The sequence below is a fragment of the Rattus norvegicus genome, chromosome 6 (genome assembly GCF_021556685.1).
Source record: "Rattus norvegicus strain SHRSP/BbbUtx chromosome 6, alternate assembly SHRSP_T2T, whole genome shotgun sequence".
NCBI lineage: Eukaryota > Metazoa > Chordata > Mammalia > Rodentia > Muridae > Rattus > Rattus norvegicus.
The window spans coordinates 109,363,241-109,391,119 of NC_141539.1; the positions used below are offsets into that span (position 1 = coordinate 109,363,241).

The following is a 27,879-nucleotide window of genomic DNA, read 5'->3' on the forward strand; positions in this document are numbered from 1 at the left end:
ATTTGGGCTTTCTATTGAGGTTCTTAGTCCCGCCCAGGTATCAGTTCATCGAACTTCAAAGAATCAGGAGACCAAGGTTCTAATTCCTGGAAAACGAACTACCAAAAAGTGAGAAAACCTCTAACAAGCCCCGCGCGGGTAACCAGCCGGAACCTTGACCTCAAGATGGCGTCCCACAGTCATAAGATTCAATCAGCTCCAATCAAAAATGGCAGGGTGGGTCGTAATTTAGAGCTTGAGCCTCTCTAGGTCTCACTAGACAATCCTACTCTATGGTTACCCTTCTATACTTAGTGAGGCCGAGGAGACAGCGGAGACTATCTATGTATAATCTTCTCTATGGTTTTCATTTTCCACGCCTCCTGGCGCAGTGCACGCCGGGCAAGAGGAAGACCTCCAGTAGCTCCCCGCGCAGCGCGGCTGTGTTTGCGGCCTATTCGAGTAGGCGCTTCGGAACCAGTCTCTGAGTCGGGCGGCGCGCAGAAACCTCCAACCGGTGGAGCCTACTCATAACCTGACGCCCAGAGGCCGCGAAGACAGTACCGTTTTCTTAGCGGCGGGTGAGTTCACGCTTCCGAACGCGTGAGGAAACCGGTCGACCTGGTACCTCAGCTGCGGGAGGAGGAGAAGGAGGAGGAGGAGGAGGAGGAGGAAAAGCCAGGGTGGCTGCGGAGGGCCGAGTGGGGTGGGGGCGAGGGTGAGGGGGTGGTGTGGGGGAGGGGACGGGCACGAGGCTTGGGCTTCTCTACCCCCTCCAAGGCCTCGAAAAACCAGTGGACTGGGAGCCCATGGAGGCCGGGCCTACGTCCAGAGCGTTCCTTCGTGAATTTTTGTCGCCCACTTTCTCTATTGCTTCAGATTCCGTTTGGGAGTGAATCGCCTCGTCCCTTACGGGGCTCCATCTTAGCCAGGGATAGGATCGGTCGGCCTGTAGGTCGGGTCCTGGAGGCCCTTGTTTTATCCGGCCTCAAGATCCGCCTCTCAGTAGATTTCCGGGGCCGAGGACTAAAGTGCCTCAAGGCTGAGCCTTTAAGAGTAGCCTGCGCCCACTCTTTTCAGCGAGGTGCTGGCCACCAACGGATTTCTTTCTCTCTGGTAGTCTAGTGCCAGCCGCCAAAAAAAGAACGGGCCCCACCCCTCCTTGAGTTGAGCAAGTGTCCACTTTTTGCTTTTTAAAGCACCTTTCCAGCCTGTTGGAGATAGTGATGAGTTTCACCATCTCGTCGTCCCCTTTCCGACTGAGAAGGATGCTGTAAGCGATATTTCCATTCATTCTAGGCAGCGCCAGGCTTCACATTAAAATATGCTACCATCCTTTTGTTTTCAGTATTGATTTTTAAATACGGTTTTCGAAATAGAGTATGAAGGTTATCTTGAAGTTATGTAATAATGGATTTATATTGACGTGGAAATGCCATTTTGGTACAGATCTGAGTAAAGTCTACCAAAAGGAGGAAAAAGATTGGGTTTCTCTTGTATCCTAGTGCTTTAGAATTGAAATAATGTGTATCAGGTAGCTGGCATTATTGTATAAACAGTTTTTTGTGTTGTCTGTGAGCACCCTCACTTGCAGTTTCCCTTCAGTTTAAAAATCTCTTGATTTTTCTTTTTTTGGAAACAAAGAATTTCACAAGAGGGTAACTGTATGACATTGGTACTGGTAAGCTTGTATATAGAATTAGGAGAAAGGTTTATAGTTTAACGGGGGGTATTCATACCATGAATTTGATTTGTGAGAACATTAATTTTTTTTAATAAAAATATTTCAAAAACATTCAGTGGTATCATAAAGCATTCAGTTGCTCAGTTCTTGTGATTTCAAGCAATGTGCTTTTATTTAACTTTAAGTCTTGATTTTCTTCATCAGTAAAATGAGTTATATTTAGATTCACTTCACAGATTGGACTTGGGGACTGAAAAAAAGTATGTAAAATGCTTACTAAAATAATTTTATAACATGTTGGTTTATACTAATAAATGACGCTACCTAAGAATGAACAGTCAGACGTTTCAGAGACTTTTTACATTTCTTCCTGTGTACTCAGAGTAGACTTTAACATTTAAGTTCCTTACTTTCTCCATTTGTTGGGAATTGAGACTTTGTGGCACTTTTGCATTGGTAATTTCTTAGTGAGGAACTTTGGAGTCTTACACCATAAGTAATTTGTGTTCCACTGAACAATTTAGCTTCTCCAATAAAGACAGTAACAGTTGTACTCCAAGTAATTTTGGAAATTTAAAGAATACTGAGGACTTTTGCAAATAAAAATAAATGAAAATGTTGACATTGAATCATTTTGGGATTATCTTTTTTGTGTATGAGGAAAGTGTCACAAATATATTTTCTGTTAAATTTTTTTATATATTTCGTGTGTATGGGTTGAATGGATGTTTTGCCTTCTTGTTTGTTTGTACACTGTATTTGTGCCTGGTGAGGCCAGAGGCCAGGAAAGGATATCCTAGAACTGGAATTTAAAAATGGCTGTGAGCGCTTGCAAGGCCCTGGGTTCATTCCCCAGCTCTGAAAAAAAGAAAAAAAAAATGGCTGTGAAACACCATATGGATTCTGGGAATCAAACCCAGGTCCTCCGGAAGAGTAATAAATGCTTGTATGTAACTGCTGAGCTATCTTCCTTTCTTTTGTTAGAAAACCAAAAACTTCTAGGAAAAAAAATTGCATTATTGTTTTGCATTTAGCCATTGTGTATTAATAATTTTGGCTAAATGTTTTCTGTGATTATCTTTATTTTAATGTTGAGTTTGGATGAAGATATTCACACTTGTACATGTTGAGTAACGACTTCAGAGTTGGACTTTTCAAGTTAATTTTTTTTTTTTAACTTTTTTTTTCTTTTCTTTTTTTCGGAGCTGGGGACTGAATGCAGGGCCTTGCGCTTGCTAGGCAAACGCTCTACCACTGAGCTAAATCCCCAACCCCCCAAGTTAATTTTTTAGCCACAGAAAAATGTTCAGTTTATTTTCCTTATTTATGTCTGATTAGGAGGAAATTTGTTGTTTTATGGCTTTGAGAGACGTTAACATTAAATTATTAGCGCTGTTGGGTAGTCACCATCTTGAAAAACTCTTCTTTGTATTCTTTAATCTTAACAAAAAGCTTTTTAAGACAGGACCTCTCTATGTTAGCCCTGGCTGTCCTGGAACTCACTCTGTAGACCAGGCTGGCCTCCAATTCAGAGATCCACCTGCTTCTGCCTCATAAGTGCTGGGTTTAAAGATGTGTGCTACTATACCTGGTCTTTAAATGTTGTGAGGGTTAATGTAGAGTTCCTTATTTACTGTGTGGTGCTAGGGAGCAAATCCAGGGCAGTGGACTTGTTAGGCAAGTTCTGTTCCCTTGAGTTAGAGCTTCAGTTCTTTTCTCTTATTTTACAGCTATCATTCACATTCCTCAAAAAGATTTTGATTCCTTCTTAAAGCCTTCTTGAATAACTTTGTTCTGGTGTTTGATAGTTTCATTAAGTAGCCCGTGCTGGTATCAAACTCAGGCTTCTCCTGCCCTGGCCTCTCCAATGCTGGGGTTATAGGCATGCACCCAAGTTTAGCTTCTTTTGTACTTAAAACATTTTTTTAGTTTAGTTTTTTAGTTTGGAGAAAATATTACTAAGAATTATTAGTATTGCTGTTTTTCTTTTCTTAACATTTTGAAACAGCACCTCATATTCTAGTTCAGGCTGCCTTGAACACATTATGTAGTCTAGGCTGACCCAGAGTTCATAGCATTCTGCAGTTTTATCTTTTTACTTTGACATAATTTAAAAGTTACCCAAAGTACAGTGAATTCTCAGCCATTCTAACTCAGGTCCCTTAGACAATGTTTCTGCCAATTTACTTTTGTTCTTTTCTCCTCTCCATAGTTTTCTTTTGACATATTTTGCTAGTAAATTTTAGATGTGATGCCACTATACTCACAAATACATTTCCTGAAAGCTCTGGGAAATTCCTTTTTTATCATTTAAAACTAGTACAGTGATCAGAATCAGGAAATTAGCATTGGTACAGTACTGTTTAACCAACCTTCAGGCCTTAGATTTTGGTAGTTGTCCTGAATTGAAGTCTTTTAAAGTAGTAGCTTTAGAAAGCTCAGTGATTTTTTTTTTTTAAAGTAAATATACAGTTGTATAACTATTGCCCCAGAAGTATCTCCTCTAGCCTACTTGGGAAGCACTGTGTATTCTACCTTAATTTGTAGCAATCACCAATGTGTCTATATAGCTGCTGCCTTTTTTTCATTGAAAATGGTGAAATAATACTGAAAACAGGTAATGTAATGCTGCTTTTCTTCTCATTGAAAGTCAAAGCTTCTTAGGAAAAAATCTTATGTTGGAGATCCAGAATCCTTCAGTATTCCCTTCACTGCTTCTTGTCATCCAGTGTTTCTGTGCAGTACTGGTGACAAGGCTTTGACTATGTTGGTAGACACAAAACTCTGTGCCTAAGCTATGTCCCCAACCTTCTGAAAAGTTATGCTGTAAAATAATTTTTTTTTCAACATTTTCATTATTTGGCAACAGAACCTTTTTTAAAGCTGTGGTTCCTGCAGAATCTAGTTCTCTGAATCAGTGAAGTAATTTTTCTAAAGCTATATTTGCTTAAGGTAGTGCAGTCATTAGTCTCTAGTGTTGTGCAGGCTGTAAGTAGTTCGGGAGACATTGGTAAATTAATAGTCATGTTCATCGTGGAGCCACTGGACTAGTTGTGTAACTTAAAATCTCACCCTTTCATAACAAGTACAAATGGTTTCTAGAGGAGAACATTTGAAGTAATTGGAGATAGGTACTTAGGAGTATTTGCTGAGAGAAATCTTTTGGTTCATCCTTACTGTTTGAGAAATTTGATGTATAGTATCTCTAGAGAGCTTAGTGTCACTCTCCCCAGTGGCATTCAGTTGTCTGGATAAGTATGCAATGGAGGAGTGTGCATAATTAGTATTGATTATAGTTTGTATACCCATGGTATTCACAGGACTAAGAAAAAGAATGGACTGAAAAAAAAAAGAGAGTAAAATTGAACAGTATAAATATATTTTAGGTCTGTTTTCTTTTTTAGATTAAATACACATAAATTATATATAATAAAATCCATCCATTTTTACGTGTATGCTTGCAGGCCAGAAGAGGGAATCAGTTCCCATTATAGATGGTTGTGAACCACCATGAGGTTGCTGGGAGTTGAATTCAGGACCTCTGGAAGAGCAGACAGTGCTTTTGGCCACTGAGCTATCTCTCTAGCTACGCCATCCATTTTTAATTCCAGTGAGTCTTGAAAAATAGAATTGTGTGGCCACCACCAAACTAGATAGAGATTGGGAACACTTACATCACAGACAGTTGTTATTTTGGCACAGAAAGCTACATACTTAACAAATATAAATACTTTGAACCAGCCAGGTGGTGGTGGCACACACCTTTAATCCTAGCACTTGGGAGGCAGAGGCCAGCCTGGTCTCCAGAGTGAGTTCCCGGACAGCCAAGTCTCCATAGAGAAAAACTCTGTCTTGAAAAACAAAAGAAAACAAGCAAAATGCGTGTGCATATCTACATATATGTGTGTGTATATATGTTTATATATATACACATGTATATGTATGTATTTTGAACATTTTAAAATTTAAAACATCTTAGAGCAGGCATGGTGGCACATGCCTTTAATCCTAGCGGGACCATTGAAGCCAGAATACATGGGGCCCCCGGACAGTTAGAACTGCATAAAAGAGACCCTGTTTTGAAAAAACAAAAAACAGCCCCCAAATCCCACAGAATGAAAAAGAAAAACACATACAAAAGCTATTTTTATATATAGTATTGAAATAAATTCAGTATTAATAACTGTGTCTCATATTTAACATAACCCTCACATAACCCAAACAAATCCTTTTGGTTATCCAGAACCCACCAACTTGATAACTACTACTTTGACCACCCTTACCTCCTTCAGGGCACAGTTTGTAATTATTGAAGTAGTTTCTTGCTTCCATTCTGTTTGTTTCTTTCCACGTTTAAAAGGGTGACAATGGGGGCTGGGGATTTAGCTCAGTGGTAGAGCGCTTGCAATCGCAAGGCCCTGGGTTCTGTCCTCAGCTCCGGGAGAAAAAAAAGGGGGGGGGGTGATTGTTAAATCAGAAACCTTTCAAAATGTGTTCTACCCCATTTTAAGTAGTAGCCCAGACCTTTACAATGTATTACAAAGCCCTATTCTCTTTGAACACTTGTCTTCCCAGTTAATGCTCAGTTTTTATCTAACTCTTAGCAGTTTATTCTTCTCTAGGCATATATAGTTGACCTTGCTGGTCTTCTTCGTATTTATTTCCTTTGCTTGGAAAGCTTTTGTGTCTGATATAAATAGGCCTTCCTGCCTCAGCCTCTTTCAGCTCTGTGTTCAAATCTTTACTTAGTGAGGCCTGGTCATTGAACAGAGAGTAAACCCCACTCCCCACCTCTTTTCCTTGATTATATTCCTATAAAACCTACCAACCTTCAAAGTCTCTAAAACTTAGGAGAAAGTATAATTTATTATTAAATTTAAATTTATTTTAAAAATTAATCTGGTATACTTTGCTATGGTTGTATTTTCATTTCATGTAACAAATCATAAAGCTGTTAATACTCAATGTTTAAACATTTATTCTGTTAACATCAGGAATGTCTGTTTTTCAAATCTCCCAATGAGGAGGCTATTATCTTAAAGGAAATGGGGACTATTCGCAAATGTTGTTATTGACTATATATAATATTTTTCACCTTGAAGTCCAGCCCATTTTAAGTTTTGAGCAGCTTTAAATAAGATGGAGGTATTTCATAGGAAAATTAGTAATGTTGCAATAATTATATTGGTGAAACAAAAATGTATCTGGTTAATTAACTTTTAATATTAAAAACTATAAAATATAATCCTTAAGAATATAGCTTTACTTTAAAAGTACTGTTTTTATCTAACACTGGTGGGAGAGAAATGGCTCTAAAAGTGAATTCATGGCCCAAGTTTACACCATCGTGAAACTGGGCACTGAGCTGTTTCTGATATGTAGTAACTGTTTAATAAATCTATTGAGTCCTCAGACATTGTTTACTGTTCATTAATTAATTTATTTATTCAACAGGTACTATACCAACTGCCTTCCTAAGAAAGTGCTGAGATAGAGTATTATTATAATACAAGAGCTTCTGTAAGTAGGACAGTAGCCTTCTGTTTTAACAGACACACCTTCCTGCTCCTTTCCATGCAGAACATTTGTAACACAGATGATTAAAAAAACTCAACGGGAAAGGGGAACAAAAAGAACATAGTGTAATAACATTTTTGAAGATGTCATAATTGAAACCCATTACTTAATGTGGTCATTTTAAAGGTAATTACAAAAAAGAAAAGACAAAGCAAGCAACATACAAACACTGAATATATAATGTCTTATAAACTTGTGTCTTTACTTTGTTAGATATGCTGAAGCTTGCCTAAGTTTTTTAAGGCTTTTCTAGCACCTTTTTGCTAATATAGGAATCATTCTGACAATTCTTTTATTTGTGAATAAGAACTGGCTTATAAAACCAAGTTTTATAGAATATTTTTTAAAGTTATTGTTATTACTATTTTTTAGGGCAGGGTTTCTCTGGGTAGTCTTGGCTGTCTTAGAACTTACTCTGCAGACCAAACTGCCGTAAAACTCACAGAGATCCACCTGCCTCTGCCTCCTGAGTACTGGGATTAAAGGGTGTATCACTACCATCTGGCAAAGTATTTTTTTAAAATATTTTTAAAGTTACATTTTTATGTACTTATTTTTGGGCATATGTTCAATGGCCCAAAATGTGTGGAAGTCAGAGGACAACTTGTGGGAGTCAGTTCTCTTCTTCCACTTTGTGGGTTCTAGGTATAGGATTTAGACTATCAGGCTTGGTGGCATGTACCTTACCTGCTGATCCATCTCATCAGCTCTGGAGACTATTTAAAAAGTCAGAGGTGCAGTGTAAGGAGGAACAGTTGTGAGCATGTAGCACATGCTTCCCTATTTCAAAGAAATGCTTAATAACAGGTAAAAGGATAGTCAGCTTTCAGGGATTGGGAGCTAAACTGAAATAAAAGGGTTTTTGTTTGTTTTTTTGTTTGAACTCAGGTTCTTACAAGTTAAGTGATTTATTCTAATGCACAAGGAAAGAATATATTTTATACGCTGGTAAAACAAATTACACATTAATTTGGGGGGAATGATTTAGTACTAGAGTTTCGATGCAAAGTGATAACCTATATTACAGAAATATTTATAGGCTCACAAAATGGCTCAGTAGGTAAGGGTGAGCTTGCCGCTGTGCCTGACAACCCAAGCTCAATTTCAAGACCCAGGTGATGGAGAGAGTAGACTCCTGTGATTTCTTGACTTCCATACATGCCACACACATACACAAGCATACATAAACTCTCAGAAATCAATAAATATAATTAAAGAAAACCCTAAATAGTTTCAAAAGATAAAATTAAATGTCCAAGAATGTTCAATGTTACTCAAGGGATAAAAAGCTGAGACAACTGGTGTTTCTGTATTATAATTTACTGAGTTACAAAGACAGGAATGGACGTGAGGAGATGTCAGTGACATTGAAGGGAAATGCAGATAACAGTGTAGTATGAGTATAAGAAAGCACAAATTATTAAATATTTGTATATAAAAAGATATATAGAAAACATAACATGGTAAACTGGTGGGAATTGATGAGTGAGAGAAAGTAAAAGACATCATACTTTTTAAACTTTGGCTACTAAAGGGTGAGTAAGAAAAATAAAGGAGCCAGGCATGGTGGTACATTCTTATAAATCTGGTACTCAGAGGCTAAGGATGTTGGGTTTGAGGTCAGCTTGGGTCATGTAGTGTTTTAAACTGGAAACCAAATAAATATGTACACTCAGCCACTAAGAGTAAAACAACATACTTTTGAGGTAAGGTCTCATGTAGCCAGACTGGTCTCAAACCCAACATCACATTGCTTCATAGCAGTCTGGCCTTTAACTGATCCTCCTGCTTCCACCTCCCAATGTCAGAGATTACAGTCCTGTGCCACCATGCCCTGCTTGAAAAATGTCTAGGCTTTCTCTATTCCAGAATGTGGGATTTTCTGTTATAGGTTGAAGAATTTTTACTAGTGATTTGACAGTGGCTTCCTGCTTAGGTGGAAAAAAAAAGCAAAACCCAAACTAATTCTACTAGAATCAATTACCAATTTATTTCAGCTTTTTTTTTTTGTTTTGTTTTGTTTTGTTTTGTTTTTGAGACAGGGCTACACCATGTAGCTGGCTGGCTTGACTCTGTAGATAATGCTGTCTTGCCTCCTTGTCCACCCCAGACCTTGGATTTTTGAGACAAACCCTAACTCAAAATTCATCTGCTTCTACTTTTGAGATTGGGATTACAGGCTTGTGCCACCAGGCCTGGCTAGAGGTTTGTTAAAAGAAAAATGTCTTACACTAGGTATGATAGTATACACCAGTAATCTCAGTACTTGAAATAATAGAGTCAGGAGGGTCAAGTGTTCACAGTTGTCATCAACTATATAGTATTTAAGGTCAGCTTTGATTACTTGAGATCCTTATCATCAAAAAACAAACAAACCAAACTGTTACCTTATTGCAAATTGTGGGCTCTTTATGTTAGAGCAGTTATTTCTGACCTGATAGAAGCCCCCTCCCCCTCCCTTTGTAATTTAATGGCATATTGTCTTTGAAGAACTAGCTAATGCTGAGTCATCAAATACTGTTAACCTTGCTAGTTTTTGGGTGAAAAATGATTGTATCAGAATACTTAAAATTAGCTACCCTCCTGGATTCTGAGTTTGTTTTAAAAGATTCATTGATGTTTGGCATTTAATTTTTTGATATTAACTGAACCTCAAAATTTTTTTCTTCCTTTATATGTATTCCCACATGATTGTAGGAGTCTATCCTGAACTTAGTTCGTGTACATTTTGGGAACTTATTTTAGAAAAGATCTAAGTTTTAAAAAATTCTCAATGGACAGACAGAGAAAAGAGGGTCTTTGCCAACTCCTTTGGGTAAGAAAACTTTAGAATTTTGCAGATACTCTAAAAATGAAGGTCAACAATGTAGGCATATCAGATTGGAAAGGTTTCAAATAAAATGATCTGTCATTTCTTTCTTTAGACTGGTGCAGTCAGAATGTCTTTTCCCCCTCATTTGAATCGCCCTCCCATGGGAATCCCAGCTCTCCCTCCGGGGATCCCACCCCCACAGTTTCCTGGCTTTCCTCCACCAGTACCTCCAGGTAAGTTTGAGCACATTTTTTTCTTATTATCATTAATTCATTCATTTATTTGTTCCTTTTTTTTTTTCTTGTTTTTTGAAGACATTGTTTCTCTGTAGAGCCCTAGCTGTCCATCTTTGAACTACAAAGATCCATCTGCCTCTGCCTCCCAAGTACTTGGTTTAAAGGCATGCTCCATCACGCCTGGCCCATTTTTTTTTTTTTTAATTAAAAAAACCATTATCTTTGTTGTCGTGATAATTCCTTTGGCTCATGGTACATTTGTGATTTACTAGTAAATACATCATAGTCTTACTGTGAAAATGGTTGTCTGATTTTTCTTTCTGGGGTTTGGGGTTTTTGACAGTTTTTCTGTATAGTATGGGTGTCCTGGAACTTGCTTTGTAGACCAAGATGGCTTTGAACCCATAGGAATCTGCCTTTCTCTGTACCCCGAGTGCTGGGATCAAAGGCATGAGCCACCACTGCCACCACTGTCTGATTTTTTTCTGTAGCGTTGACAGAATATGTGTTATCCCAGGTTCCCACCACCTTTCAGGTTCCCAGAGGCTGGGATTGCAGTTGTGACTCACAGTGCTTGGTTTGCCAGTAGATTTGTGTTTGTGGCTGAGTTTCAGAATCATCTTGGAAATTCCGTAAAAATAATAAGTGTCTGAAGGTGCTATATTCATGTTCATAAGGTTCAAAAATTTGAAAAATAAAGTAAGCAGTGAAATTTCCCTCAAAAAAACCTACATAAATTAATATAACAACAGTGTTGTCCCTATTACTGTAAGGAAACAAAATAGTTGATTTATCTTTGCAGATATTTAAAAATGCATGTTAAAAAGTAAGGTGTACATTTTTATAAATTATTATTATTATTATTATTATTATTATTATTATTATTTTGTTTTGAGAACAGGGTATGCCATATATCCTTAGCTGGCCTAGAGCTATGTAGCCCAGATCAATCTTGAGCACATGGTCATTCTCTTGCCTCAGCCTCACAGGCAATGAGATTACAGGTGATTGTTACATTTCACTGCTTAGTTTATGAATAGCCCCCTGCCTCCTTTTTTTTTTTGGTTCTTTTTTTTTTTCGGAGCTGGGGACCGAACCCAGGGCCTTGCGCTTCCTAGGTAAGCGCTCTACCACTGAGCTAAATCCCCAGCCCCCCTGCCTCCTTTTAATGGGGACAGGAAGGATCAAGGCAGGCTTTCACTTGGCCTAGCATGGCCTAGTCCTTGCTGTGTAACCAGGCATGACTGATCTTCTTTCCATGCGTCCCAAGTTTGGGAGTAAATATGTGTTCGCCAGCATGCCTAGTTCTAAGTATTTTTTTTTTTTTTTGTAAGTTCTTTTCTTTGTAGTCTAGTCTTGGCCATCAAACATTGAGCCTTCTGATTTTTTTCATTATTACTATTTTGTGTTCACGTGTAAACACAAGGATATGCCTTGGTGTAGGTATGGAGGTCAAAATATAGCTAATAGTTGGCTCTCTCTACCATGTGGGTACCAGGGAATGAACTCATGTTGTCAGTCTTGTCAGCAGGTACTTGGATGTACTGAACCATCTTTCTAGCCTCCTCTGTTCAAGTGATGCAGGATCTTTTACTGGAACTCAGGGCTCCTTTTTGGGCTGCTATAGCATACCAGTGATCTCTGGGAATCCACCTATTTCTCTATTATCCCCTTGCTGGGATTCTAAGCACTGATCCTATACCTTTATTTTTATGTGGATGCTCAGGATTGTCCTCATGCTTGTGAAGCAAACACCTTAGTATGTGAGACATCTCTCCAGCCTTGCAGCTATTTTTTCTTTTTCTTTTTTTCTTTTTGTTCGGAGCTGGGGACGAACGAAACCCAGGACCTTACCACTGAGCCAAATCTCCAACCCCCCTGTAGCTATTTTTAATTATTCTTAAAATACAGTATGTTTTTTTCCACCTTAGGGACACCAATGATTCCTGTACCAATGAGTATTATGGCTCCTGCTCCAACTGTAAGTACAATTTGTCTTTTTCTTTCTTTTTTTTTTAAAGACCAAAGTCTCACCCCTCCCCTTAGCTAGCCTTGGAATTTGTAGCTGAGGATGACTTTGAACTTTGATTCTATTGCCTCTACCTCTTTTTTTTTTTTTAAAGATTTATTTATTTATTATATATAAGTACACTGTGGCTGTCTTCAGATACACCAGAAGAGGGCATCAGATTTCTTTACAGATGGTTGTGAGCCACCATGTGGTTGCTGGGAATTGAACTCATGACCTCTGGAAGAGCAGTCGGGTGCTCTTAACCACTGAGCCATCTCTCCAGCCCTGCCTCTACCTCTTAAGTGCTAGAATTATAGACATACACTAAACATGCCTGAGTTTTGTGCTGGGGATTAAACCTCAGGCCTCAGGGAAGTATTCTGTCAAGTTGAGTACTCTACCTCAACCCTGTAAATATAAAGGGAAAATTAAGATTTAGGATAAGGCTAGCATTTCTTGAAATATAAAACTTCGGTAAGCTTAGATAATGTAAAAAAGACAAAACAAACAAACAAGAAAAACCAAAACCATGTGTCTGTGTATACTATCCTAATTGACTAGATGGTTTGGTTTTCCTGGAACTAGTTACAGGTGATTGTGAGCATCTGATGTAGTTCTGAACTGAATCCTCCGAAATATCAGTGTATTAGTTACTTTTCTCTGCTGTGACAAAACACAGGGATGAAGGTGACTTGGGCTTACTGTTCTAGCTTGATTAGGGTCCATAATGCAAGAAACCGTGGCACCAGATTGAATGATGGAAGGAAGAACTGAGAGCTCAAATCTGAAACTACAAACGAGGAGAGAGTGAGTTTAAAATGGTGGGAATTTTAAACTCTCAAAGCCCTCCTGCCTCCAGTGACAAACTTCCTACAAGGCCATGTTTCCTAAACCTCCCAAGTAGTTGGGCTATTTGTTTTTTGTTTAATTGCTTTTGTTTTGGGGGACAGTGTCTCATAGTAGAACTCACTGTGTAAACCAGGTTCACTTTAATGCACTAGAAGTCCATGCCTCTTGCCTCCCTAGTGCTAGACTAAAGGTGTGCACTACCATACCTGCCCAAGTTAGATCTTTAGAACATTTCAAATGTCACTCCCCTTTATATTATAGAATAGGGAAATGGGGAATTAGGGTTTGGAGCAGCTCCACCAGTTCTTAGTTTACCCTGGGCCTACTTAGTTTGTAATGAATTCATTGTCAAGTACATAGATTTTTGCTCCTATATGTGGTAGGTTGCAAGTTTAAAGTGAAAATAAGCTAATAAACACAAGGACCTTATAAAAAGCAAAAGTGTTGACAGTTTTGCAGTGTTTCAATATTGTGCTATAAGAATAGCAAGAGTAATGAATTTGTTTTTATCTTGGTACTGAGTATAATTGTGATGAAATTACTAGCTGGTTTTTTTTTTTTTTAATCTCAAATGGCTTCTCTTTTGAACACTTAAAAACACTCAAATGTAAAAGCTTGATATTTTTGTTTCCTTTTAAAAGTAATTAAAAGTAGAAATTTAATTGTGAAGAGTAAATTTGTATTAATAAAACATACTACATGCTTTAGAAGTTTTAGATTAGGTATGTAGGGCCTTTAATGATATACTATATATTTATACTTTTAAAGTTGGTGTTTTTAGTATAATGTCATACTTGCCAGATCAAATTTCTTGCTTTTCTTTACCATAGGTCCTAGTGCCTACCGTGTCCATGGTTGGAAAGCATTTGGGAGCAAGAAAGGATCATCCAGGCTTAAAATTAAAAGAAAATGATGAAAATTGTGGCCCTACTACTACAGTTTTTGTTGGCAACATTTCTGAGAAGGCCTCAGACATGCTTATAAGACAGCTCTTAGCTGTAAGTTAAAGTGTTTATTTTTCACTTTTTAAAACTGTTAATAAGTTTCAAACTTACAAAAAAGAAAAGAGGGCTGGAGAGATGGCTTAGTAGTTAAGAGCACTGACTGCTCTTCCAGAAGTTTTGAGTTCAATTCCCAGCAACCACATGGTGGCTCACAACCATCTGAAATGGGATCTGATGCCTTCTTCTGGTGTGTCTGAAGACAGTGATAGTGTACTTATATACATAAAATAAATAAATCTTAAAAAAAAAATCAACCATAGTAAGAGTGCATATGCCTTACTAGTAATCTTTGGGCTGATATGTTGCGATTTTTTTTTTTTAAGATTTCTTTATAATAAAGAAATGAATACACTGTAGCTGTATTCAGACACAGAAGAGGACATCAGATCTCATTATAGATGGTTGTGATGGTTGCTGGGATTTGAACTCAGGACCTCTGGAAGAGCAGTCAGTGCTCTTAACCACTGAGCCATTTCTCCAGCCTATATGTTGTGATTTTTATAAGTAGTTACAGATTTTTTAAAAATTTGGTTTTTTTTGGGGGGGGGGTTGTTTGTTTTTTTTTGAGATCATGTTTCTTTATGTAGCCTTGTTGCCCTGGGAGTCCTTCTGTAGACCAGGCTGGCCTCATACTCAGATCTGCCTACAGTTGCCACCTAGTGCTGGGCTCAAAGGTGTGCGTTGCCCCTAATTGCGAAGGCTTTGTGTATTCAAGCAGCTTGTTACATTTTTCAGGTTTACGAGAGACTTGGAGTAATTTTAACAAGCTCAGTTGCTAGTATGATCTTGCTGAGCATTCTGTTACCTGTTCTCCTGCATTGATGGTATTATTTTGAGACAGGGTTTGTGACCCCGGCTGCCCTCAAACTTGTAGCATTAACTACCTCAGCCTCTTGTATTACTGGTGTGAGCTACCCATAATATAATTGTGATCTTGTCTTAAAACTTTTGTTTGTTAAGGGTTAATTCTTAAATTTCTTTTTAAGAAATGTGGTTTGGTGTTGAGCTGGAAGAGAGTGCAAGGCGCTTCTGGAAAACTTCAAGGTACTCATTTTCCTTACTTTGTTTTGCTATTTTAACCCGTTTGTATAAGTTTGTATAAAACTCAGCATGTTTTATTTTAATTTTCCTAATAGAATGTATAAGAAGGCAATTGAGAAGGTTTTGGCTGAAATTTGAGGTTAGAAGATTCAAAAGTTGAAGCAGAAAAGGAGGTAGAGGAGGAAATATTGAGCATTATTCAATAGTTTTTTCTTCCTTCCCTCTTAATTACTAGACTTGTCAAATCTAGTAGTTTCTTAATGGCCTGTACTTTTTTTTTTAAAGATTTACTTTATATCTGTCTTTATCTATCTATCTGTATACATATATTTTTTGTATATGAGTATGTTGTCTTCATGTGCTCCAAAAGAAGGCATCTGTTCTCATTAAATAGAGTTGTGAGCCACCGTGTGATTGTTGGGAATTGAACTCAGGACCTCTGGAAGAGCACTGAGCCATCTCTCCAGTCCCGATGGCTTGTAATTTGTGTAGAGGTTTCTGTGTGTGAATGCAGTGCCTATCTAAGCTGGAAGAGGGTGTTGCTCCCTTGGAACTGCAGTTAGAGCTGGTTTCCACCTGCCTTCAGGAGTCTTGAGAATCTGTCTTCTGTAAGGGTAGTATGTGTTCTTACCTGCTGTGCTGTTTCTTCAGCTTTCCCACTAATTTCATAGATTTTTAAGGTTCTTCTGTCTGAAAGTAAGACTGTCTGACCCAGATGCAATAATTAGAACTCAGGAACAGGGAAGGATAATTAGGCGGACTGTTTTTTTGGGTTTTTTTTGTTTTTTTTTTTTGAGACTTACTTATTTTTTACTTTGTGTATGTGAATGTGTGCCTCATGCTTATCTGTGTGCTTGTGCACCTCGTGTGTTCAGTTCTGCAAAGGCCAGAAGAGGGAGTTGCTTTCCCTGACTTGTGGGTGGTGGGAATAGAATCTGGGTCCCCTATAAAAACAAGTGCTCTTTAGTATGAAGCCGTCTTTAGCTGCTCTTGTAGTTATGTATATGTAATATGGTTGTTTGGTTTCTGTGTCTTCTTCAAATGCTCCTCACTTTATTTAAGAATCTCTTTTGCTGAACTTAAGATCATATAGCTAGCCAATGATCAGGGAGTTTCTCCCATGTTTGCTTCTGGAGGGATGTGATTACTAGTGATTGCCATGTTATGTGCACTTTTATGTGGGTACTGTGGGTACTTGGGATCTTCTGGTCCTCACACTTCTATGGCAAAGTGCTTCCCAGCTGCACATGGCCTATTAGTTTTGAAAGTCAACAAACTACTTTTCATTGTATACAAACACTGCTAAATTCTTTGCTCTTTTTCTCTTCTTGGTGTTATCAGTTAAGTGTAGTGTTTCATATATGTGAGCACTTATTTATCACTAAGCTATACCTAGTTTTGATTTAAAAATACCTTTATTGGGGCTGGGGATTTAGCTCAGTGGTAGAGCGCTTACCTAGGAAGCGCAAGGCCCTGGGTTCGGTCCCCAGCTCCAAAAAAAAAAAAAAACCTTTATTATGGAAAAAATGGTATAAAATGTGATGGTGTGACAATTCCATGGTTACTACTCAAGCATTCATAATTATCAGTTTATGGTCACTCATCTTATTACCAGTATCCTACAGATCTACAGATTTCCTTTTGTTTCTTTTATTCATTCATCCATGTGACCCCCCCCCCCATTTTCTTTCTCTTTCCTTCTCCCCCTTCCCCCCCTTTTCTCTGCATAGCCCTGGCTATCCTGTCCTCACTTTGTAGAGCAGCTTAGCCTCTAATTGCTCCTGCAAGCCTCTGCCTCACAAATCTTAGATCAGAGGTGTGTGCCACCATCCATGCCTGGCCGTTCGTGTTATTTTTTAAGTACTCCCCAAGCATTGGGATTTTTGTCTCTATATTTTGTATATACTCTGAAACTTAACATTTTATCTTTTTGTGGGGGAGGCTGAAGGAAAAAATACCCAAAATAGCCATGTTGTCTAGTTAATACTGAAATGTTTATTTTTCCCGAAAACTCAAATGTAAATGTTCATTTCATTCAGGATATTTAGACGTTTTCTATAGTGAAATTCATTGGGGATTTATTCTGAGTTTAAAGCTGTTCCAGTCCTCATTTGCTTCTGGCCTTTGAGTACTGGATTATAAGTGTCTTGCCACTCCCCCTGCAAAAATCTACATGGTTAATGCTATATCCTGTTCTTTGTTGTTGTTGGTTTTTTTTTTTTTGACTGTTATTTTTTTAATTTTTAAATTTTATTATTATTTTTAGCTCTTAGTAAATAATGATTTACTGGATTTTAACTTTTTTTTTTCTCCTGGTCTTTTTTTAAAACTCTCCCTCCCCTGTTGGTTTATGGATGTTAAAGTGAAATGGTTATTAGAAGGTTAAAGACCCAGGTTGAGGGGTTGGGGATTTAGCTCAGTGGTAGAGCGCTTGCGCGCAAGGCCCTGTGTTCGGTCCCCAGCTCCGGAAAAAAAGGAAAAAAAAAGACCAGGGTTGTAGTGATGATTTCGGTGCCCTCCTAAGTTTTGTCTTTAATCATTTTGCTTTGCTGTATTGTTTTTCATGTTTTTATACTTTAATATCTCACAAATTCTTCTTTTTTATTGTTAGCGTTTGGATTTTGTGAGTATAAAGAGCCTGAATCTACCCTCCGAGCCCTCAGATTATTGCATGACCTTCAGATTGGAGAGAAGAAGCTACTTGTTAAAGTTGATGCAAAGACAAAGGCGCAGTTGGATGAATGGAAAGCAAAGAAGAAAGCTAATGGGGTATGTAATACTGTTTCTACCTATGTGTGCCAAGTCAGTGTGACTACTTCATCCTGTAAATAAATCTAACATGAGACTCACAAGATGATTGTTACTGTAGTACATGCTTGTGCCTTATGCAGGAGTGTTTTATAGTTTGTAGATAAGTGTTTTATCTACCCACAGTGGGTGGATGACTGTTGGTTTGCTTGTTCCAGGTTGGGATGAAGGTAGTAAGGGAGGCTGGACAAGGTTAACTTGCCAGAGAAAACACTTGTACAGACTATTCCAATCAGAGCTAATTCATTAAGGCAGCTTTGTAAGTAAGTATAAAATATATTTCAACCTACACAATGTTTATTAGTTACCCTCTCTCTTTTAGATGCACACAGATTGGATTCTGAAATGGGTGAAAATAAGTCTTACTACTTTATTATTCATGTATGAGTAACCTTATTCAGGATTTTTATTTTTCATTTTAATTCTGTTATGTTACATGAGATTTTTGTGTCTAGTGTGATAATGTATCCCTTGTCTTCACAAACAAAGCAAAAGAAAAAAAAATTTTTTTTTTTTTTTCGGAGCTGGGGACCGAACCCAGGGCCTTGCACTTGCTAGGCAAGCGCTCTACCACTGAGCTAAATCCCCAACCCCAGATATAGCCTTTTCTTCTCCCTTATACTACCTCTATGTATTACTTTTTTTTAAAAGAAATTTTTTAACTTTTTTAAATTATATGTGAGCATACTGTTGCTGTCTTCAGACACACCAAAAGAAAGCATCAGATCTCATTACAGATGATTGCGAGCCACCATGTGGTTGCTGGGAATTGAACTCAGGACTCTTTTTAAGATTTATTTTATTCATATAAGTACACTGTAGCTGTCTTCAGACACACCAGAAGAGGGCATCGGATCCCATTACAGATGGTTGTGAGCCACCATGTGGTTGCTGGGAATTGAACTCAGGGCCTCAGGAAGAGCAGTCAGTGCTCTTAACTGCTGAGCCATCTCCAGCCCCTTAAGAATTTTTTTAAAACTCACATTTAACCCAAGAATAAAAGGAAGTTAATTTCATGACACCATAAGTACTTTACTATAGACTATTTACTCTCATGCTCTTGAAGACATTTTCTTTTCTAACTGAATGTAGTTCTCTGTTCTTTGTTTTTTTTTCCAGTGCTGAGGGTAGAGCCCAGGGCTCCTGTGTTACAGATAAGCATGCTATAACTGAGTCACATTCCTACCCCATGAGTATAGCTTTAATTGGAATATTTTTATTTCATAAAAACAAGACTAAAGTCATCTGCAATGGTACAATCCCAGCACTTGGGAAATAAAGGCAGTTGAGACAGGAGTTTAAGCTCATCAGTTCTACAGGGAATTTGAGGCCAGCCTGGATGACATGAGACTTAAAGACCAAATAAGTTTTATTTTACCAGCAGCTTTCCCCCTGCATGATTCTTGTTTCCTTTGGATTGCTAGTGTTTAGATAATTTCACTGACACATGCTACATATCTTCACAAGGTAAACTTGCTTAATTGTCAGATCTAGTCTTCATGGTTAGGATTTCTGTCTGTATTTCCATCTATGTTGGAATTAGTGTTCAGGTTAGTTGAATTACTATTACTATTACTATTATCTCTTGGTTTTTGTTTTAATTTATTGGATTTTTTTAGAGATTTATTTATGTGTGAGTGAGCATATATGTTTATGTTCACCATGTACACGTATTTCCTCTGGAAACGATAGGAGGTTATTATGTTTCCTGGAACTAGTTAAAAGTAGTTGTGAGCTACCATGTGTGTTGAGGGAACTGAACCATATCGTCAAGAGCAGCAAGTACTGCTAACTGCTTAGTCCTCTCCAGCTGGTGTTCTGGCCTTTTTTGAGACAGGACCTCATGTAGTCCATCCAGGTTGGCTTCTTACTACTCTTTGTAGTATGACCTTGAACTCGTTCCCCCATTCCCTTCATGGGATTAGTTAGATTTTATGTCATTCATTGGATCTTTAAAGGAATTTGTTTTATTTGTGTTTGTAGGTTGTGAATGTATATATATGTGGAAATTAGAGGACCAGTCATGGAAGTTCTTTTCTACCATGAGGGTCCCAGGGATCAAACTGAGTTTGTTAAGTTGTGGCGAGGCCCCTTCACACATTGAGCCATCTACTGGCACCAATCCACAAACTGTTTTTTATCATTATTCTCCTTGCCTTATTGCCCATCCAAGCTCATCATTAAAAATTTGTCTAATTATAATTAACGTGCTTTTGGTTCAAATAGCTGTGATAAAACATCCTGGAGAGACACAATTCTCCTAGATAGGGAACTCATGACAAAAGTTCAACTTGGTGAGCCAATTAAATTAGTTTTACTGGTGTACAGGAATATGGGTGAGGAGTTACAGGAGCAGAAATGACTCGATAGCCACATGAAGGCCCAATCAAGTATAGGTGACAGCTTATAAAACTGGGAAACTTGGCACACACTGCACGGCCTATATGCAGGTCAGTAGCGTAGAGAATGTCCTTTCCAAGGAACTGGTCTAAACCTCGTGGCAGCTCAGCTGGTTTCTTCTGTCTGCTCTTAAGAATTATCTCTGAGACACTTGTTTGCAGCTCAGCTTTCTTCCACCTGAGATGGTCTCATAGCTTTTATTGTTTATTCTAGCAGGGGAATCTGATTAGCTTCAGGGACTTCCTAAAGTTATCTTCGGTTCTTAACCTTCCTGTTCAGAGAACTACAGGATGGAATGTTTGAGTTTGGAAAAACTTTCACACAATAACCTGTATCACTAAATCCTGTCCTGAATCCACCCCCCCCTCGAATGTGCTCTTATTATTTACAGTCTCTTTCTCTCAGCCCAACCCCCATCACCCTGTCTGAGTCTCACATTTTATATACCTCCGACATCTATGATTTTCAGTAGATACCTTTCCTATTACCTAGAAAAAACGTCCTCATTAATAATAGTGTAACTATTTACTGAATAACAGTAGTAATTTTGTTGTTGACTTTTAGTTTCCTCTGACTCTGAGGCAAAAGGAAAGATCATGAGTTAGAAACAATAATTCCCTGTGAAATAAGATAATATTTCCTGATTTTGAATTCTAAGAAAAGTTTTTTTTGTTAACTAAGTTAACTTGATTTAAGCCCTTGGTCCTGCCAAGGCTGGATCCCCCAGTGTAGGGGAGTGTCAAAGTGGGGAGGTGGGTGGGGGAGCACCCTCATTGAAGAAGGGGGAGGGGGATGGGATAGAGGATTTATGGGAAACTGGGAAAGAGGATAACATTTGAAATGTAAATAAAAAACACCTAATTAAAAAATAACTTGATTTAAAATATTTAAATCTGTAGATTCGTTTTTTTTTTCCCTTTTCATTTTCTTTAACTAGTGTTTAGTAAAATTGTAAATTTTATTGGAGGTAAATATCCAGCATGTTCTTGCTGCTTTTTGTCTGCCTACTCAGCAGTGTCTATAGAGACACTTGTGTGATTGTTTCAGACTCTGTTCACTCTGTGTACAAGAATAAAGCAGTGGGTGGGAAAGCTGGTTCAGTGGTTACTAGCACTGGCTACTCTTCGAGGTGACCCAAGTTTTATTACCAGTACACATGGCAGCTTACAATTGCCCATAAGTCCAGTTCCATGGGGTGTGACATCCTCTTCTGGCCTTGCCTCCATGGGCAACAGGCATGCAAGTGGTATACATACAGGCAAAACACCCATACAAGTAAAAGAAAAATGGATTGGTGAGCTGGGGTTGGTGCATACCTTTAATCCCAGCATTTTGGAGGGAGAGGCAGGTTGATCTCTGAGGCCAACCCCATCCACCTTAGTCGGGCTAGCCAGGACTCTATCATGTGTCTTAGGAAGAAAAAAAAACAATAAGAATGAATTGGTAATTTTTGGAGGACAGATAGTCTCTGGAAAGCCATGTGCATTACAATCTAGTAGATAATGGTGCTTCAGGTGCTTCACATTATTGCTTCCAAGTTCTTTTAGTGAGCCAATGTTTTCTGAAAGAACTGCATTTGCTTTGGGTTTCCCCCAAAACTGCTTGCTTTTTTGATAGATTATGGAAGTTAGTCTGGAGAATGTCTCTAGAAGCTCTGTTTCCTGTCATTTTGGATTTGGAGAGGTAGAAGTTGAAATTGGGAAATTGTTTGGGAATTGTGAGCTTTGGATTATATTTGGCAGCTTGTCTAATCTTTTTAACAATCTAAAATAATTTTCTCCTTCCTTCTGTGATCTTTCAACATAATTTGTTTTTCTGATAATTAGCAATCAGTTAAGAGGCAGACTCATAAGCTTTCTTTCTAAAAATGTAGATTGAGAGGCAGTCAGCCATTTGAAACAGACTTGAATTTGGCTTTTTTTTTGTTTTGTTTTTTTTCCTTCATGATTATAATTGTGGCAAATAGCTATATTGGTCCTTAAATTTCAGTTTGTAGGGATGATAATTTAGGGTCTACGGGTTATTTTTATATAAGCCATTGAATTACAACTCAATTCCCATTCCTATAGTTAAAATCCTATGGAGAGTCTGCCAAGGGAGAAGAAACCAGAGCGTAGGAAATGTCATACAGAACATATTTTTCTTCTGGATTTTATTTTATTTTATTTATTTTTTTGACTGTTTAATTGTGAAGCCCTGGTTGGCCTGGAACCACCTGCCTCTGTCTCTCAAAGTGGTGGGATTAAAGGCCTTCAGTACCACACATAGTCCAGCTTTCTAGTGAATATTTTGATAGTGTAGAATTTAGATATCAAAAGTCAAGTTCCAAGGACCTGGGTTTGGTGCTACATAGTTTCAGCAGGAGGGTGAGAACAGTCTATCAGGTTTCAGGCCAGCTTGGGCTGCATGTTGGTGTTTATGTGAGCAAAAACAATAACACTCTAAACACTAAATTTGAATTGTCCATAGCCATGTTACTAGAGCATTCTCTTTCATACAAAAGGTTCAGAAAGCCAAAGTCAAATCATTGAGGATTTTAGTGACAGGTGTATTTACCAATTTAAAATACAGTCACCACAATTATAGTTTACTTATATTGTTTAATAAATAATCTTAATAGTTTAATTACAGTACTGTGTAAAGCATCTTGTCCTTATCTAAGATGCCAAGTAGAAAATTGGCAACAAGAAGATTGGATGAAGAAGCAGGTTTGAGAAAGTAAGAAACTCTTAATAGAGTGGGTGTTTATCTTTGATATACTTCTATTTCTTACTATATATTAATAAACATTTATGATCAAAAATTCAATTTAAAAATTTGTGCTTTGGGGACCCCAATGGAGGAATTAGGGAAAGGACTGAAGGAGCTGAAGGGGTTTGCAACCCCATAGGAAGAACAATATCAACCAACCAGATCCCCCAGAGCTCCCAAGGACTAAACCACCAAAGAGTACACATGGAAGGACCCATGACTCCAGCTGCATATGTAGCAGAGGATGGCCTTGTCAGACATCAATGGGAGGAGAGGCCTTGGTCCTGTGAAGGTTCGATGCCCCATTGTAGGAGAATGCTAGGGCAGTGAGGCTGGGTGGGTAGGTGGGAGAAAGCTCCCTCCTAGAAGCAGCGGGGAGGGAGAATGGGATGGGGGTTTATGGAGGGGAAACCGGGAAGGGGGATAACTTTTGAAATGTAAATGAAATAACCACTTCCTTTTAAAAAAAAGAAAAAAATTGTGCTTTATGCTTTCTCACAGTATCATAGAGTATGCTCTGAATAAGAGTTTAAATTAAATGTTAATTAATGTAAGGCTTATTGAATACATATGAAATTATTTCAAATGATAGAAACTAATGATGCTTGTTATCAAATACCTGGTAAGTTATAATTGTTAGTACTCACATAGCATGAAATTCTATGTGTAGAGTTCAATGTGAACTGGCATTTATATGGAAGATTATAGTTCTTTTCTCTTGCTATATTGAGGGTTGAATCCAGGATAGCTATACCCCTGGTTCTACGAGCATGATTTTTGTTACATGCTGATGGAATCAGTATATATTTATCAAGTAAGTTGCTATTTTGGAACATACACTTTATAATTTTAGTTTAGAAAAATGGTTTTGTATGTACAATTTTCCATGTTTTTTCCCTTCTATGTCATTATTTTTCCCCATGTTTTGAGTAAATAGTTGAGTTGAAAGTGAGGGGAAGTCAAAAGTTTTCAGGTTATAGTATAAACTCTATTTTTAGTTTTAACTATGAATTCTATATTTAGGGTTGCTTAGGCATGATTAGAAGCAACAGCTGTATGCTAGAAGGTTGTGTTTTTCTGAGACAGATTTTCTTTTTGAGATAGGGTTCTCTTAGGTGAGGGAAGTTTACCTAATAATTACCATCCTGCCTAAGGGCTATTTTTATTTGTCACTACTGCTGGCTTTGAGTGGAAATTAAACTCTACCTTTCACTTGTGGTATTTGCAGATTCATAGATTCATGCTAACTATTCTTTGAGGTTATTGCATCTAGTTGGAAGGGAAGGTAAAGTCTCATGTAATTCCAGTTGCCCACAAATTCCAAATCTTATCTCTGCCTCCCCAGTGCTGGGAATACAGATGTCAACCATCATTGCCCAATCAGAAGGTTACTCTTAAATAATTATTACTAAAGTCTAAAAAATATATTTATGTATTTGATCTTTGTGGGGTTTTGTTTTTTTTTTTTTTTTTCTTTTTTCTTTTTCTTTTTTCTTTTTGAGCCCTGGTCGTTCTGGAACTTGCTCTGCAGTCCAGGCTGGCCATAAACTCAAGAGATATCTGTGGCTCTGTCTCCTGAGTGCTGAGATTAAAGGTGTACATCACCATTCCTGGCTAAGTTTTGACCTACTGCACGTGCCAGTCAGATGGAAAGATGGACATATAGCATATGGTGGAGACACAGTTTTGCTCCAGAGCTCTCAGATTGTTCTGGGCCTATGTAAATAGGCAGATCCACTGGCCTCTGCATCCTTCTGGGTTTAAAAGAGTATACCCCCATTCCTTGCCAGGTATATGGTTATTATAAGCAGCTCTTGCTGCACACAGAAATTATAGAAGCTGGGCTGGTTGAATTGACTTATTTTCTAATAAGGAATGTTGCTGCTAGCCTGACCACCGAAGTTTCTTTCCTAAGATGCTTGTGGTGGAAGGAGTACTCAAGTTGTCTTCTTGACTTCCACATGTATGCTGTAGCACACACATATATTCAAACTTAGAAGTAATTTTTTAAAAGATTAAAAAACATGTGTGGGGGGAAAAACATGTGGGGGAAAAGCCATTGTTTACAGCCCGTAACCTTTTCTGGTGATTAGGTTTTGTAGATACAGCTGTCTAGTGTTTTCCTTGGTTAGCCCATTTATATTTTTTTGGAATAATTTTTTTCTATTCTCTTCAAATTTGTGTTGGTCTTTAAGAACGCAAGACCAGAAACTGTCACTAATGATGATGAAGAAGCCTTAGATGAAGAAACAAAGCGAAGAGACCAGATGATTAAAGGGGCCATTGAAGTTTTAATCCGAGAATATTCCAGTGAGCTAAATGCCCCCTCACAGGAGTCTGACTCTCACCCCAGGAAGAAGAAAAAGGAAAAGAAGGAGGACGTATGTGTTTGACAATATAATAATTTATATAATTTATTCTTCTTTAAAACACTGTGTTCCTCTAGAAACTCAGGAATTGTCTATGTTATGAAAAATGCTATAAAATACACATTAAGGGATAGTGAAAGTTCCATTTTGATTTTCAGTGTCTTTTGGGCATTTTAGTTTTATCATTGACCAGATACAATTGTATTACTATAATCGTTATTTGGTCCAAGAGTGTTATTATTGGAAATTTGTTATTATTGGAAATAAAAGAGTTAGTCAGATATTAGGTAAAATTGAAAATTTCTCCCTCCACTGATATGGAAGGATAAAGATAACTAATTGATAGTAATTAAGAGGGTAAGTTACAGACATACTATTTTTTGGCAAGAATTATAGGCAAATATTTTCTTAAGGTATAGAAATTTTATTTTGTGCATGCAAATATATATCAAGTGATAATTTAGAATTCCTTATCTAAGGAATCAGTCCTGATACTCTTAAGAGTATTCTGACTATTGAAAAGAAAGCATGTGATGGGTGATAGAGGGATTTAAAGATAAATCATTCTTACTGTAATTTGAAATCAAGAAAGTATCACAAGTAGTGTATTGTTGCCTGGATAAGTGTGTAGTCAGTTTTATTATAGTGTAATGTGAGCTGTTTTTAAAAAAATCTTTGTGGGTTTCTCTGCAGATTTTCCGTAGATTTCCAGTGGCCCCATTGATCCCTTACCCACTCATCACCAAGGTTCGTTTGAACTGTAGGCTTTGACTTTTATGTGTGCACTACTAACTGCCAGATATGTGGTTTTTACCAGTATTATCGTCATAACTTTACGTTAGATCTTACTTCAAAGTTGGTTTTTGCTTAGATGTATTTGTAATACTTGCACGAAATATTGAATTGTGTCACTTTTTATATTAATATATGTAAATCTCTATTCCTTTCTGTTCCCTTAATTTAGGAGGATATAAATGCTATAGAAATGGAAGAAGACAAAAGAGATTTGATATCCCGAGAGATCAGCAAGTTCAGAGACACACACAAGGTAGTATTCTTGGTTTTTCACTTGATACCAATCTAGACTTTTTACAGAATCCAAAGCAAACAGACAAGAAAATCAACTTTACATTAGAATATAACTTATTGCCTTTAATAGGCTTAATTGATACTGAGGTAGAAACAAAAGAACAGAAGACTAATACCATATTTAAAAGTGGTCATTGCTAATTTTTCTCAGTCACTGACTACTACAGTCATCTCACTTTAATATAACAAAAGTTAATATAGATTTCAACATAAACATCAAGGTCAGATTAAACTATATTCAGGGGGTAGAAGGATAACATACATACAGTTCAGTTTATTTTGTGGGCAGGTCTTTAATCTTAGGAAAACTTTTAAAGAGCGGAGATTAAAATTTAAGATTTATATTTGTGTGGAATAAGTTTGAGTGGGGGAGATTTTAAAAAGTAGGCCAGTGATTACCAGACTTACCAAATTATAGATGCATGGAAGAACTGTAAATTCCCATAAAGCTAATCTATTCATTGACCCCCACCATTATGATAGAGATCATATGGTGACTAATGCAAGATGAAACTCTCAGCTTGGAAAGTAACAAGGAATAGGATGTAAGTATGAGCTTCTGTTTTTTATTATATTTATGGATGCCCCCTCAGAAAAATATGCAAAGGGGTAACTGGCTTGGAAATGGGTATTTGTATATAGTAAATCCCACTCACGAGTTTTGCCTATTTAAAGCTTCTCTCAATGACAGTGCATCTGTGAATGTTCGCTGATATTGAAGGTGATGCTTTCGGATGGTGAAATGGAAAGTGCATGATGTATTTTGATATTAGAGGTAATAAGTAAGCCATTACTGGTTCTGACTAGACTGAGAAGTACATAACATAACTCAGTGGGGTTAAGTGTTCACTTTCTCTATATCGATACTTATTTTTTCTTACTGCTTTCAAAATCCCAAGTTGACAATTAATGCTGATTATCAGTGCTGCTGAACACTTAATGTCCAGATACCCAACCATAGCTCACATACAGTGCTTTTCCAGGAAGTAAATGTGTATAAAAGCACAAATGTAACTCCCAGAAGGTTGAGAGTTACAGTGCTGGTCTGTGGAAAGTCATTGTAGAATACTCCATGTATGTTCACTATTCCAGTTGAAGGCCGAGTAAGCTTAAAAATGGTATACAGTTGTGTGTGTGGTTTACCCCCTTCTGTTTTTATTTATTTGTTTTAAACCCTGTCATGTTATTGGTGAATTATGAGGAAATGAGGTTGGTAAAAACTTTTAACTCACGAGGTACTACTTCAGCACTTAGGGGTGTCAGGCATTT

The 27,879-nt window shown here is 37.6% G+C and overlaps 1 protein-coding gene across 4 annotated transcripts in view; it reads left to right on the forward strand.

Moving 5' to 3' along the window:
• Positions 1 to 393: 393 nt before the first annotated feature.
• The window catches only part of Rbm25 (RNA binding motif protein 25), a 47,269-nt gene continuing 19,783 nt past the window's right edge, over positions 394 to 27,879 (forward strand). The window contains exons 1-11 of one of the 4 annotated variants that reach the window (XM_087554119.1): positions 399 to 560; positions 7,118 to 7,183; positions 9,938 to 10,055; positions 10,165 to 10,285; positions 12,220 to 12,269; positions 13,979 to 14,146; positions 15,139 to 15,196; positions 17,805 to 17,962; positions 25,348 to 25,533; positions 26,215 to 26,268; positions 26,486 to 26,569. In XM_087554119.1, coding sequence (XP_087410245.1) covers positions 10,014 to 10,055; positions 10,165 to 10,285; positions 12,220 to 12,269; positions 13,979 to 14,146; positions 15,139 to 15,196; positions 17,805 to 17,962; positions 25,348 to 25,533; positions 26,215 to 26,268; positions 26,486 to 26,569 — 921 coding nt within the window. In that variant the 5' untranslated portion in view covers positions 399 to 560; positions 7,118 to 7,183; positions 9,938 to 10,013. Of the gene's footprint in view, positions 561 to 7,117; positions 7,184 to 9,937; positions 10,056 to 10,164; positions 10,286 to 12,219; positions 12,270 to 13,978; positions 14,147 to 15,138; positions 15,197 to 17,804; positions 17,963 to 25,347; positions 25,534 to 26,214; positions 26,269 to 26,485; positions 26,570 to 27,879 lie in introns of all 4 variants that reach the window. The other 3 variants (XM_087554121.1, XM_087554120.1, NM_001395131.1) reach the window with 3 other exon arrangements.